The sequence below is a fragment of the Daktulosphaira vitifoliae genome, unplaced genomic scaffold (genome assembly GCF_025091365.1).
Source record: "Daktulosphaira vitifoliae isolate Bord-2020 unplaced genomic scaffold, ASM2509136v1 Scaffold_5, whole genome shotgun sequence".
In the NCBI taxonomy this organism is placed as follows: Eukaryota; Metazoa; Arthropoda; class Insecta; order Hemiptera; family Phylloxeridae; genus Daktulosphaira; species Daktulosphaira vitifoliae.
Window position 1 is genome coordinate 20,245,019 of NW_026099576.1, and position 14,202 is coordinate 20,259,220.

At 23.7% G+C, this 14,202-nt stretch overlaps 1 protein-coding gene across 3 annotated transcripts; it reads right to left on the reverse strand.

Annotated features, from left to right (window-relative positions):
* Positions 1-5,341: 5,341 nt before the first annotated feature.
* On the reverse strand, positions 5,342-9,692 carry LOC126907225 (growth hormone-regulated TBC protein 1-like). Of its 3 annotated transcripts, XM_050688337.1 has the most exons (8): positions 9,612-9,628; positions 9,357-9,532; positions 9,067-9,268; positions 7,960-8,193; positions 6,857-7,017; positions 5,949-6,057; positions 5,695-5,880; positions 5,342-5,479 (listed from the first exon to the last, which is right to left on the reverse strand). In XM_050688337.1, exons 2-8 carry the CDS (start codon positions 9,374-9,376, stop codon positions 5,363-5,365), a joined length of 1,029 nt encoding a protein of 342 aa, XP_050544294.1. In that variant the 5' UTR covers positions 9,377-9,532; positions 9,612-9,628; the 3' UTR covers positions 5,342-5,362. The 3 variants fall into 3 exon arrangements, with proteins under 3 accessions (XP_050544294.1, XP_050544293.1, XP_050544295.1); XM_050688336.1 differs by having other exon boundaries at positions 9,357-9,689; XM_050688338.1 differs by lacking the exon at positions 5,695-5,880 and having other exon boundaries at positions 9,357-9,692.
* Between the last annotated feature and the right edge of the window lie 4,510 nt (positions 9,693-14,202).

Below are 14,202 nucleotides of genomic sequence, written 5' to 3' on the forward strand. Positions count from 1 at the left end.
TAATAAGTCCGTTTCGCATATAGGGACCTTGTCTGTACCGGAAAAGAACGCGTCACTTTTGCAAACAAACACATTATTTAATAATTGACAATTACTAAGGCTGTCGAATTTGATATAGTGCGATATTAGATTATCCGTAAAAAGATATTTGACATTTTTTGTAAGATGAATAAATTGGTTTTGATTATTAAAAGGAATAAATATTGGTACAATGTGATAAATTATATAATTATTAATACTACTTAACGGTAACTTAATTTTAAAAATTAGTTTATTATTATTATATATAGTTTTAATTTCTAAAATTTTAAACATTTCGTTAATGTTATCAAGGTTTACATTTATTGGTACTTGAAGGTTATTAGGTATTTTAGTTAAAATATGGTTTATCTCGTTTAAAAATTGTTCTGGTTTTATTACTATAGGATGTAATTGATTCCTCTGAGAAAAAATAATGGCTAAAATTAATTTACTTATGGTTTTATCTAGAGATATAATATTATTCTCAACTAAGGATTGGGTAATTATAATATTTTCAAAATCTACTGAATCAGCTGTAATATTCTGTAAGCCAGATATGGACTGGGAGATTTTTGCTAAAGTGTTATCAAATATTATTTTATTTTCATTAAACGAATTAATAGAAATTGAAATAATTGTTTTTAATTTGCGTTATACAAGTTCCAATGAAAATGTTCTCGTTAATTACTATTGGGTCATATATAATACCGGTTGTGTTATTAGTTTGAACAGTTTTTACTTTAATGATAGATTCTGACAAGCCTTTAATCGAGTAATTATTAGTAAGAGAAAGTTCTATTATGTCAATTTTTTCGTGAAAATAGAATTTTAATTCTTTTTTACCTAAATCAATAATTTTAACATATTCATTAAAAAAATCGTACCCAAGAATACCATGAGACTTAATGTTAAAATTGTTTGAAACTATGTAAAATACATGTGTTATTGTTTTATATCCTATTTTTAAATTGATTTTAGTATAACCTAGACTGTTTGTATTTCCAGCAATACCTTCTAACGTGGTAAGAGAATTATCCCAATGCCTATGTCCTTTAGGTAAGTCTCCTATTTTAATTAAACTAGCTTGTGCTCCGCTATCAATCATAAATGTAACATTTTTATTCAAATCTGATGAAAAAATTTTGCAATAAGGTATATCATTTTGAGATGTATTTACGGAAGATATTTGTTTAGAATCATTAAAATTAAAATTTTTACTAGTACTAGGTTCGTTCTTATTAGAATTTTTTAATTTATAACATTCATCTCGAGTATGAAAATTTTTCTTGCAATAAGTGCAGAATTTTTTATTGTTATTTTTATTATTACTAAATTTATTAGAGTTATTATTAAAATTCTGAGTATTTTGAGAATTATTTGTATTGTTATTATTACGAAAAAAACAACTTGATGTACTATGATTATTTTTATGGCAAATTTTACAAGAGTTATTAGGATTATTTGAATTAAAAGAATACTTAACTAAATTATTTTCAGTATTAAGCCTTAATTCTTCTTGTTTAGCAATTGCGATTGCATTACTTAAGGTTTTCGGATTATTAGCTAACACGATAATTTTAATTTGGTTATTGTGAAGACCTCTTTTAAATGCGCCTAAGGCCTCATCTTCACACATATCCCCAATGGCTGATTTTTTTATTTTACAAGTTAATTTGTAAGTATAAGCCTGATAAAGTTTAAATTCTAATTTTTCTACTCTATCGCCAAAATCGTTAATTTTTTCATTTTTATTCTGTTTAATGGTTTGTAATTCAACACAAAGTTGATCTGGACGAATTTCTTCTCCATAATTTTCATTAAGAAGGATTTTAAGTTCCGACCAGTCTTTTATTTCTACAGAGTCAATTAATTCTCTAGCTTTGCCTTTAATTTTCAGCTTAATGGCTAAAAACAGTTGTCTATGCTGTTCAGCCGTAGCCATAATATAAACATCATTTACAGCATTTATGAAATTATTTAAAGTATTAGATTTTCCTTCAAAAGGTTCGCCTATTAATTGAGTTAATTCGTAAATAGAAAAATTATTTTGTGTAGCCATTATTTTTTGTTAATTTTTTTGTAAGGTTCGTAAAAAAAAAAAAAATTTTTTTTAAAGAAATTTTACCAATAGCAGTATTTTACAAAGTAAAACGTATTCTATTTATTGCTTAAACTAAAATAACTATACTATAATAATTGTATTTATTAGAAAAGAGCCACGAAAAACAAATATTTCATTTTTCAATTATTGTTGAAAGTGCCGACGTTAGATCTCTTGAGATGGTTTCAATAATTTGTCAATTTCTTGTGATGTCCAACTGAACGAATTTACCAGGGATGCCAAATAATATGTGGTAAATTGGATTTTCTACGTCCAATTTGCCCACGCGAATGAGTGTAATCGAGAAAAGTCAAAATAATAACTATAATGTAACATTCATAGATTGTACACTGACCGGTGGTCAGGTCCCTTTTTATTAGAAATAATAATCAATTAACAATACAATTAACAATGCTTCTAGTGTTAAACTTTCTAATGCGATTAATAATAATCTATTATTTACTTTTACTTTCTAATAATAAAAATTCCTTAAAACTAATATTTACATATAGTTATGGGTTCATGACACCATCACTAATGCTTAATACATACTGAGACCCATAACGAATAAATTCCTTATATACCCTTAATGACGTTATCTTTAAGTAACATTATCACATTTATACATTTAAAACAAGTTTAATAATACATTTTTCAGTGGTCTAAGATCCCAATTAATTAAATTGTTCTTTTTTTAAGTATTTCAAATGCCTCCCTTATATTAAGTTCATTGTAATTATTTATGTTTTTAATTAAGTTTATTGGAGTGATTATGTGTCAATGTTCAGCAACAGAAGATTTATAAACTTATTGAAATATAATGTTTCTTTAGTGTTTTTTAATCAATATCCCTTTATTTATAATTATTTGCCTTACATAACATTTATTACAATTTTCACATTGTATTATATAAATACCCGATTCCCCCCTTTTTCTACTTAACTTTTGGATTACATAATAAATCTCTTAAATGTTACTAAAATAATACCAAAATTCTTAACAATTCTAACTAGACCATTCGAGATACCCAGATAATATAAATTGGGCAATATAATTAGAATTAGATATTTTATAACTTTATACTTAAATAATTACAAAGAACCTAATACAAGAGAGGCAATAGAAATGTTTTTTTTTTATTAGCTTTCAATACAAAGTATTATTATGGCTTAACAATTAAGAAAATTAACAATTAAGTATAAAAAGAAATAAAAATAGTACAATTGATCTTACATCAACGAAATTACAATAAAATTACAGTAAAAATAGTTAAACTAAAAAACCAGCTGACTGAATGAAAGAAATTACATAGAGAATAGTTGAATTAAGAATAGTGTAATAGGAGATATTATGACGAGATAAATAATTAAATAAAATAGAACGATTTCTTTCAAAAGCACAGCAGTCAAAAATTATATGAGGAAAATCACAGAGAACTTTATCGTCATTTTTGGGACAGTAAGGAAAATTGTTAAGGGACATTTTGTACGCATGAAAAGGAAGGCGATTATGACAAAGTCTTAGCCGAGAAAGGATAATATATGGAACCGGGAGAGAGGAAGTTTATGGAATCAAAGGTGATTAGGAATAGTTTGTGAAATAGATTTGTGCCAAGCAGCGACGAGAGAGAAAGGAGAAGACCAATTTTTGCCATGCATGAAATATCGTCTTATTAAGGGGTGAACAATAGAAATGTTTAAAAATAAGAACAATTTAATTAATTGGGACCTTGGTCTATTGAAAATTTCATTATTAAACTTATGTTAACTGGAAAAATGTGATAATGTTACTTAGTGACGTCACTAGGGGTATAGAATAGTGTTATTTTTTGTCTGGCGGTGATAATGGTAACATTGTTCCTGAAATACATAATTTTTTGTGCCATTTTGATTTAAATATTTTTAATTTTAAATAATTAGCCACAAGTGATCGATTTTTATTATATAATATCAATTATTAATACCATAATTTTTTTTTTATTTTAGATAAGAAAAGTCAATTTTTAACAACCATATTTCTTTGTAGCATTAAAAAGTTTTTTAATTTACTTTACACAGTTTAAACAAATCATTTATTCAAAGAGTTATACATTTTTGACATAAAAGAATATATTGAGCGATTTTTAGTAATTCCAATTATAAAATGTATTATAATTCATAATATAATATAATTTTAATACTACATTATATAAAATCTACAAAAATGCTTAAAAAATATGATACCTTATGGTAGTTATAAAATTAAAACATTAGTTAAAGTATCAATAGCATAGTTATTTACCATTCTTTTTAAAAATAAAAAACTTTTGACAGAGATATAATAATAACTTAAAAAAATAATGTTAAAGACACACACTTCATATATCTAAATCATATTTTAAACATAAAAATATAAACTGATTTATGTACATATAAATAAACTATCACTATTTTATTTTAATTTTCATTAAATATTTTTTATTATTGATTTTGAATGCTGACAACTTAACTGAAAAAATTGAAATTATTTATTATTAAATTTATATAAATAGTTAACATTGGTTAAAACTACTGAATTATAAGCAAGTCTTCAAATATTTAGATTACAATAGTAATTGACAAAAGATGTATGAATATAAATGTTAAAAATCACACTGAAATATATTATTATGATTATTAAAATATAAAAGTATTGAATTAATATGATCAAACTATAGTTGAATGTAAATTTAATTTATTTATGTTTTACATAATTTTGTTATAAGTGCTAATAGTTATTTTGAAAGCAGCCTTCTAAAAGGAAAAGGGTACTAAATTTAGTTGGTTCAATGACTTTAATCTAAATAAATAAGTTAAAATAAATGTAATATAATAGTTTCAATTAAATTTACATTTAAGTTAAATATCTAAATTTGAAGTTAAATACTTGTATTTATTGTTAGAAATGTTATAAAAGTATTTTATTAAATAACATATATACAATGCTTTTAATTAATCTAATAACAATAAAATTCAAATAATAGCAAAGATTTAAAATTGTATTCTTAAATTAAGTTTTAAGAATTCAAATTTTTTTACAAATCATATATTAAATTTAAAAAATGATAAGGAAACCAATTTATTTAGTTATTTCAACACTTGCTTATAGATATACAGTGTTTTTTAACAGTTAAACAAACTGCTATTTATTATTTTTATAATGTAATCATTAATAAAATACCAAGTAACAAATAACCCTGTATTTGTTTGAATATTTTAATGCTTATGTTTTTTTTCTATTTTGGTAAGTAGTCTTATCAGTAGATTGTTCTGTCAATACTTTCAAACGCAAATCTTCTATTAATGACATTGGCAACGGTCCAATTTCAGAAAACATGTTCTAAATATAAATTAACAAATTAATTTTTGAATTTGACTAACAATTATAATTAAATAAAGTGACACAAAATATTCCTAATTTTTTTTAATGTTTGATTATTTATTACTAGCGTAAAGATAGCTACTGCATTCGAAATGAACATTAAATGAAAGAGTTAATAGCTATTTTATATAAAGTAATCTCACAAATTATAGGAAATTTAATTAATCATGTACCTTAACAAAAATGTGGCAATTTAAAGGATATGGTTGTTGAACCATTATTTTGAAAAATTCAGCTAAAGATACAATATCCTCACAAGATAAAATCTCTTTTCTATAATGTTTCACTAAAGCTAAACCAACTCTGAAAATTACTTTGGAACCTTCACTAAATAAACAATCCCATATTCTTAGAACAGTCTATAAATTCAAAATATTATAAGCAGGCTGTTCTTATTGGATTTTTCTGATATAAATTTAAAAAGTACCTCAACTGGTAAAACTTCAACAAAGAGACAAATAAACCACTTAGTTACAATTAATGCCCAATGCATTCCTATTGAGTTCATATGATCTGATACATCTGGGAATTTTTTCCTGAAAAATATAATATATTATACAAACTAATTCTAATTTGTAAAGGAGAATGCCGCCACTTATCAAGTTTTTATGCTCAGCTTGGTCATGGAAACATAAATTTTTCTAAAATTAACCCTTTCAAAACCGAACTTTTTATTTTTTGTTTAAATGCCTCAAATTAAATTTTTTTATAAATGGGTAACCAGAAAAATCCATTTTTATCTTTAAAAATTTTTTGAACATAAAAAAATTATTTTATTATATTTTTATATCATTTAAAATAATTTGGGGTTCTAACTTCAAAACTATCGTTGCAAATTGGAAAAAAAATGATTGATAAGCAAAAGTGTACTAAAGGTGTTTAAATACTAATTTTGAAGGATGGTTATGGTTTTGAAATTAAAAAAAAGGATAATTAAAAATTCAGTTATTCTAAAACTATAGATAATAAAACTAAAAACTATTGATAGTTTAATCTGATTTCGGGGTGATTACAAAATAATATATATATATATATTTTGAATAAGAATATTATATTGAACAAGAGTTTAGGTTTGCTTCACAATTAACATATAAAATTAAAACCAAAATTCTCTTCAATTAAGGTTATTTTTAAACATTATTTGAAAAAATAATAATTTTATTAATAAAATATGTTAATTATTACAAAGGTATAGTTTTTTTCAAATACTATATTTTTTGAAGTATATTCCATTTGCCTACATGACATGGTGTAGAATTGAAAAATTAAGCTAGTGATCTATAACCTATAAATTATGACATGTAGAATATTTTTTTTTTATAATAATAAACTTACTGTACAAGACGAGAAAAAACTTCAATATCTATTATTACACCATTCATAGTTTTAGAATAATAATCAGGTAATTTTTTTTCAATTAATACTTTAAGTAGCCAAAAACATACTTCTTCGTCTTTAGTAACTAATAATAACAGTCCAGCTATATAGTTTAAACCCTAAAATAATATATAATCTGATGAATTTAATAATTTTTATCAAATAAAAATTAGATTACTAAATATAAAGTTATTTGTTAACTATGATGTCTCATGGATTATATATTCAAGATTATATTTTATCATATAATTTTATTTTTTCAGAAGTATCCTATACATTTTAATTAACACAAAAAAACATAGTTTTATCATCTCTTCTATCCATTTAAAATGTATGCTTTTTAAATATTAATAATGATTAATGAGAATAAAATGGAAATATACACATTTTACTGGTTTATATAATTTTTATGCAAAAGTTAATATTACCAAACATGTATGTTTTTATTTAAAAAACTCAAATTAATACAATTTTAGGGGCAAATAAGAGTGGATAGAATTATATTTTTTGTGTTAATTTAAGTAAGTAAAATATTTATATCTTCTGAATATTAAAAATTAAATTTTATCTAATAATTTTGAATATATTATGTGAGTCATAGTTAGAAAATCATTCTAAATATTAAAATAAAAAACTTTATACATAAATATGTGATCCAAGAAAAAAAAATTTTAATTCAAATTGAACAAATTTTCATAATTGAATTAAAAAATACATACTCATGAAAAAAAATTCTGATTAACTTTATTAAATATTTGAAAAGTATTTAAGTCAGAATTATACAATATGAATCAAATTTGCTCTAGAAATATAAATAAAAAAATATTTTTATTTGTTTTTCCATAGACCAAAGAAATAACAAAACAATAAAGAAAAGTTATATATGTATATAAAATAAACATGGTTGTCTACAAAGTTTTGACAACACATATAGATTTTTTAATGACTTGTCAAAATATTATGGGTCATCCTGCATACAATATTGAAAAATTGTTCCTTTATGTTTGTTTTAAAGAAGTCTGTTTATAGTATTAATAACATGAGATAAAGTTACTTTTTACCTGACAGTAACCTATGTACGGATTATTAGCAGCAAATGCATAAAGTATTCTAAAAAGTGCTTCCTGATTTTCTAGTGTTTGATTAAAATAAATATTTTCAGGAAATGTCCTAGGAGTATCAACTGTTATAATTTCTTTAATATCAGGACTAACTGATTTTCTTAACATTTTTTTATACAAATCAGATTCATATTCTTCTTTCATTTTAGGTATATCACTGACAAATGACCATACCTACAAAGTAAATAATAATAATTACCTATTCAGAGTATTAAATTAAAAAAAAATTCTTTATTTTATCTGTGTCAGTAAGAACCTAGAGCACTATACGGATTAGATTATTAAGGTAATTTAGAATAATATTAGAATTAATTCTATCAACTTGAATTATAGTTTATAAAATGTTAGCAAAATTATTTAACATTTTTCAATTATGTTTAACAAAAATTTTTAAATAACATATAGAAAATATAATACGGTTGTAAACACTTTTTAATTAAATTACATTGATTTTAGCAAGTAATTAAATATGCACAGCAAGATCAAAGCACTAATTAAGAAAAAATTATATGCTGTTTGTAACTCATAGGTCAAATAGATACTGTTAATAGTTTCTAATGATTTTAAGGGTTTTGATGTACAATATAAGGAAGTATTCATTATTTGTATAGATATTTGCACAATTTTGGTCTAGAATGTACTATAAAATTGAAAAATTAACCATTTTTTTGCTCTTCAATTTGGGCTAGATAGTCATCCATCTATTAATTTTATCTTGCTTTCCTTAAGAAATCATATATATTTTTAAATGTCAAGTGATTTCAAATTTATCTAATACTAATATAAAATAAGAGGTATAAAAAATTAAATAGAAATATGTTCTATTAAACTATTAATCATAAGTATACACGTTAAAAAAAAAATTTAATATACAATCAAGAATTAACAATTTTATTAAATTTCAACATTTTCAAGTTTAATTTTCATCTGAATAACTATTTTTGATGAAGTTTATTTTAGATTATATTAAATTGTTTTTCAAAAATGTTTTTTAAAAACTTCTAACAGAAGTGAATTTACAAAAACTATTATTTTCATAATATATACCTGAGATCTCAAAGACAGTGGTATGCCTTTTCTAATGTATTTTTGTAAGCGAACACCTTTTCTTAAAGGTTGATTGTATATTAATAAACAGGACCAACTTCTGGATTGCTTTGCGAGAATTGTTAGATAAACTTTCATAAATTTCTCATATTCATGATAATCAAAACCCTTAGGTCTCTCAAATCCAAACTCGTCAAATTTACTAAAGGAAGTGTATAAAATATTGTTGGATTATTTTTTATATTGTTAGCAACTATACATTTAATTAACTAATCTAAATAATCAAATACCTGAAAGATGATGCAGACATTATCAATAATCATTTAACCTGTAAGAATAAAAACCAAGATATAAAATACTTTTAATATAATTTAAATGCATCAAAAATTATTTTTAGGATTTATGGGCGGTTTTGTATCAAATATAAAACTCTTGTATTATCTTTAGAGGACAGACAACCAGAAATCTGTAATTATACAATATAAATATAAACTACGTTTGCTGAAAATATCAGAGTGTAAACATAGGTAGTTAAGTTGTATTACAAACAAATTTGAATAATAACTGAGCAGACGTATTTTATAGATGTAGCTAATTTTTATTTTGAACAGTAACTGATCAACAACCTTGAATCTTATCACAAGCAATGTTCTGATAAGTAGCAGGTTGTGCTATTTTGATGCAGGCTCAGATTACAAATAATTTAATTTAAATTTAATTTAACTTACTTTGTAGTCACTAAATAATGAAAACCAGTATGAATTAATATCTGCCTGTGAAGAAAATCATGATTGTAAAACGCCTTTATGAGAATTAAGAAACTTTGACTTTATTATTTTTCAAAGCTAATTATAATTCCGAATATAATGAAATTATTATTTATTGTTATATATATATATATACATATTATGAAGCTAAAACAAAATTTGAACATTATTTAATTTGAATGATGATTATTTTCAATTTGAAACATAAAAGTTACTTTTATATTTTAGCTTCGATGCGAAGCTGAGAAGGTATTGGTTTTACTATGATGTGTTTTTTTTTTTTTTTTTTTTTTTTTTTTTTTTTTTTTTTTTTTTTTTTTTTTATTTTTTTTTTTTTTTTTTTTTTTTTTTTTTTTTTTTGTGTCTGTTACCACTTTTTCTCAGCTCTCACCGAACGGATTTCTTTCAACGATACGTCAAAAGATCACAAATCGTATCTAGTCGAAGACATTACCCTTCAAAATTGAAAAAATTTCCCTCGTTCCCCGTAAATGGGGGAAACCTCCAAAAAAATTACAAATTTAAAAATCGCTAATTTTCGAAATTTTTTCAATTTTTTTTACTAAAAACTGCCGTAACTTTTTCAAAAATGAACATATCAATATAATTTTTTTTTATATAGATGCTTGATGTCATTACCTATTATTTGGTATATTTTTTTTGTAAATTTGACCTTTTATCTGCCCACAGGGGGGGATTTAAAATGACAACTTTTTCACAAAAAATTAACTTTTTCAACTTAACTTTTGAAAATGTTCCGGAAGGTCTGACACTTTTATATATATCTTAAATTAAAGCTAATGTAATGTACTTTAATTTGAAAAAAAAAAATTTGACCTCTGGACTTGTCTTCATGGTGAAAACGGCTACCGAATGCTATTTTTGTGTGAAAATTTTCGATTTTATAATTTACATTTTTTACTTTAAAGTGCTATAACTTTTTAAAAAATGTATGGATCATTACAATTTTTTTATGAGAAGTAGTATTTATATAGGTCTTTCATTCGACATACTTTTTTTTTTAATCGTACCATTTCCCTTAATACAGGGGGGATTCAAAACATAAAAATTCATATAGAAAGTAGAACTTTTTCAACTTAACTTTTGAAAATGTTCCGGAAGATCTGACACTTTTATATATATCTTAAATTAAAGCTTATGTAATATACTTTAATTTGAAAAAAAAAAATTTGACCTCTGGACTTGTCTTCATGGTGAAAATGGCTACCGAATGCTATTTTTGTGTGAAAATTCTCGATTTTATAATTTACATTTTTTACTTTAAAGTGCTATAACTTTTTAAAAAATGTATGGATCAATACAATTTTTTCATGAGAAGTAGTATTTATATACATCTTTCATTGGATATACTTTTTTTTTAAATCAGACTATTTCCCTATATATGGGGGGGCTTCAAATATAAAAAATGCATATAGAAAGTAGAACTTTTTCAACTTAACTTTTGAAAATGTTCCGGAAGGTCTGACACTTTTATATATATCTTAAATTAAAGCTAATGTAATATACTTTAATTTGAAAAAAAAAAATTTGACCTCTGGACTTGTCTTCACGGCGAAAATGGCTACCGAATGCTATTTTCGTGTGAAAATTCTCGATTTTATTATTTATATTATATTTAACTTTATAATGCTATAACTTATTGAAAAGTTTATGGATCCACACAATTTTTTTATGAGAAATAATATTTTTTAATAAACCCTTTTTCATTCGACATACTTTATTTTAATCGAGATATTAATAAGGAACCAGCAGATCAAGTAGCTTTTGGAATAAAACACCAATTTTTTTAAAATTAAACACTATCTAAAGATTTGCATCGAAGCGTTTATTTTTGATAGTGATTTTAATCACTGTCAGATATCATTATACTTGATCCAACTATGCCACGTCACCACTGTGCCGCGACCCCCCTGTGCTGGGTTTTTTTTTTTTACAACTATTGTAACATTAAATAAATAAATAAAACGGTAGCACAGTGGGGTCGCGGCATAGTTGGGACAAGTATAGATGATATCTGACAGTGATTAAAATCACTATCATAAGAAACGTTTAGATGCAAATCTGTAGATAGTGTTTAATTTTAAGAAATTGGTGGATTATTCAAAAGCAACTATAACTCTTATTCCCTTAATTTTATCCCAATTTATAATTATAATATATGAATACATAATAATTATAGTAATTTAATTCAGTATGTAATTGATATTCAATAATATAATATTGTAATTTTTACATTTAATATTTCTTTACTTTTAACGCGTATAAAAATGTAAAAGAAAACAGTGATTTTAACCAAACATTGATCTTTTCTCGTAAATATATTGTAAATAGTAATTATAAAATTTTCGGACTGCATACTAATCTTAACAATACTAATTTTTTTATAAACTTAAAGTAAGAACACTTATTTCATTACTGAATTATGCTAAATAATGTAATTAACAAAGCCAAAGATAATGCAAAGTTTAAATTGAAAATAAATTTATTTGAAATAATTTTTAACGTATCCTAGAGTTACACATTATTAAAAAATTGTTTTTAAACCACTTTAGCTAAAAATGGAAAGTTGGGTCTGAAAGTTTTAATTGATTGATACGATGAGAAAATTTTTCAATCTATTTAACGAATTAATTATATAAATTCACAGTTATAAGCATCAACTTGTTTTGGTATGTTTTTGGCTTTACATTAAACCAATGATAATTGAGGAATTGGTTTTTTAACATCAGTACAATGTTTTTTTAACCCTCTATATAATTGTTGAAACTTTTGCTGATTGTATTTTGGATCTTTAGTAGGATTCATTGGATCCATTATGCAAAATTCTTTATGTTCAAAATTAATTACTGCAATAATTCAATATTTCGTTTTTGATAATTCTACATACCATAGCATAATGACAGTACTATTTTTTTCGAAATAATACCTATTTTTCTGTTCTTGATTTTTTTGCGTACTACTTAAAACAGTATAAAACTTTTAAGACTGTTTGTTTATTCATAGACTGTATGGTCAAACTAATATCAATTACAAAGTTGCTTAGCCAATTTCCTCCATAAAGACAATTAAAATCATTAATGTCTAATGTTTTTAAAGTATATATTGTCAAATTAGGTATGATATGATAATAGGTACCAACTATAAAGTTACACAATTTTATTTAGTTATTTATTAATTTCTTGACTCTATTTGAGTGGTATACTTCCAGTCTATAGACTATTATATTTTAATAATAGATAATTATTATATATAATTTTATATATTTAATATATAATTTTAAAAATAGATGTCCATCTATTTTTATTCAATTTAAGTAGACTTTCTAGCTCTATACTATGTTCAAAATTAGAAGATAATTCTAAACGTTTCACAAGACTTCATTACTCTTGACTGCAAATTTCTTTTTTACAGTAATCACAGTAGTATATACAACTTTCGGTAAAACTGAATAAGATATTATATATACTACGGTTACAATTCATTAAAGCTTTTATAAAATCTACACAATCTTGTTGCTCATTTCTAGTGAAAATCTTGTTGTTTAAAGTGTTATCAATATATTTTCTTATTTCAAACGTATCAGTTACTTTATTAGTTTCATAGCCAATAAGCTGTTGTTTCAATTTTTCTCCAACTTGACCTCTACGAATCGCACTTACTAACTTATCACAATGATATAAAGCTTGAATAACAGAGTTTGCATAATATGTTACATTATCTATATTTGCAAAGCCAATGATTTTTTGAGAAATCTTTATTTTACTTATATTTATTTTATTTTTTTACAATTTTTAACTTCGATACGAAACTAAGAAGGTATTCATTTTACTATAATGTTTTTTTTTTTGTGTCTATGAATGCTCAATCTCAGCTCTCACTGGACCGATTTTGATGAACAATAAGTCAAAAGATTACAAATTGTATCTAGTCAAAGAAATTACCCTCAAAATTAAAAAAAAAATTCCCTCATTCCCCGTAAACGGGAGAAATCACCCAAAAAATTACAATTTTTAAAATCGCTAGTTTTCGACATTTTTCAGCTTTTTTAAATTAAAACTGCCATAACTTTTTTAAAAATGTTCGAAATAGTATATTTTTTTTTTGTATTGATACCTTAGGTATTTACCTATCATTTGAAATATTTTTGTGAACATTTGACTCTTTACCAGCACACAGTATAGGGTTTCAAAATGATAACTTTTTCACAAAAAATTAATTTTTTCAACTTAACTTTTGAAAATGTTCCGAAAAGACTGGTACTTTTAAATTTATCTTAAATTAAAGCTTACGGAATATACTTTAATTTGAAAAAAAAAATTTGAACATTAAAATAGCATGTATTTTGACT

Coding starts and splice junctions, on each gene's coding strand:
- LOC126907225 (XM_050688336.1), bottom strand. CDS start 9,376: ATGTCTGCATCATCTTTCAG. Junction 9,269..9,356: donor ATGTCTGCATCATCTTTCAG/GTATTTGATTAT, acceptor CACTTCCTTTAG/TAAATTTGACGAGTTTGGAT. Junction 7,018..7,959: donor CGTACATAGGTTACTGTCAG/GTAAAAAGTAAC, acceptor ATATTATTTTAG/GGTTTAAACTATATAGCTGG.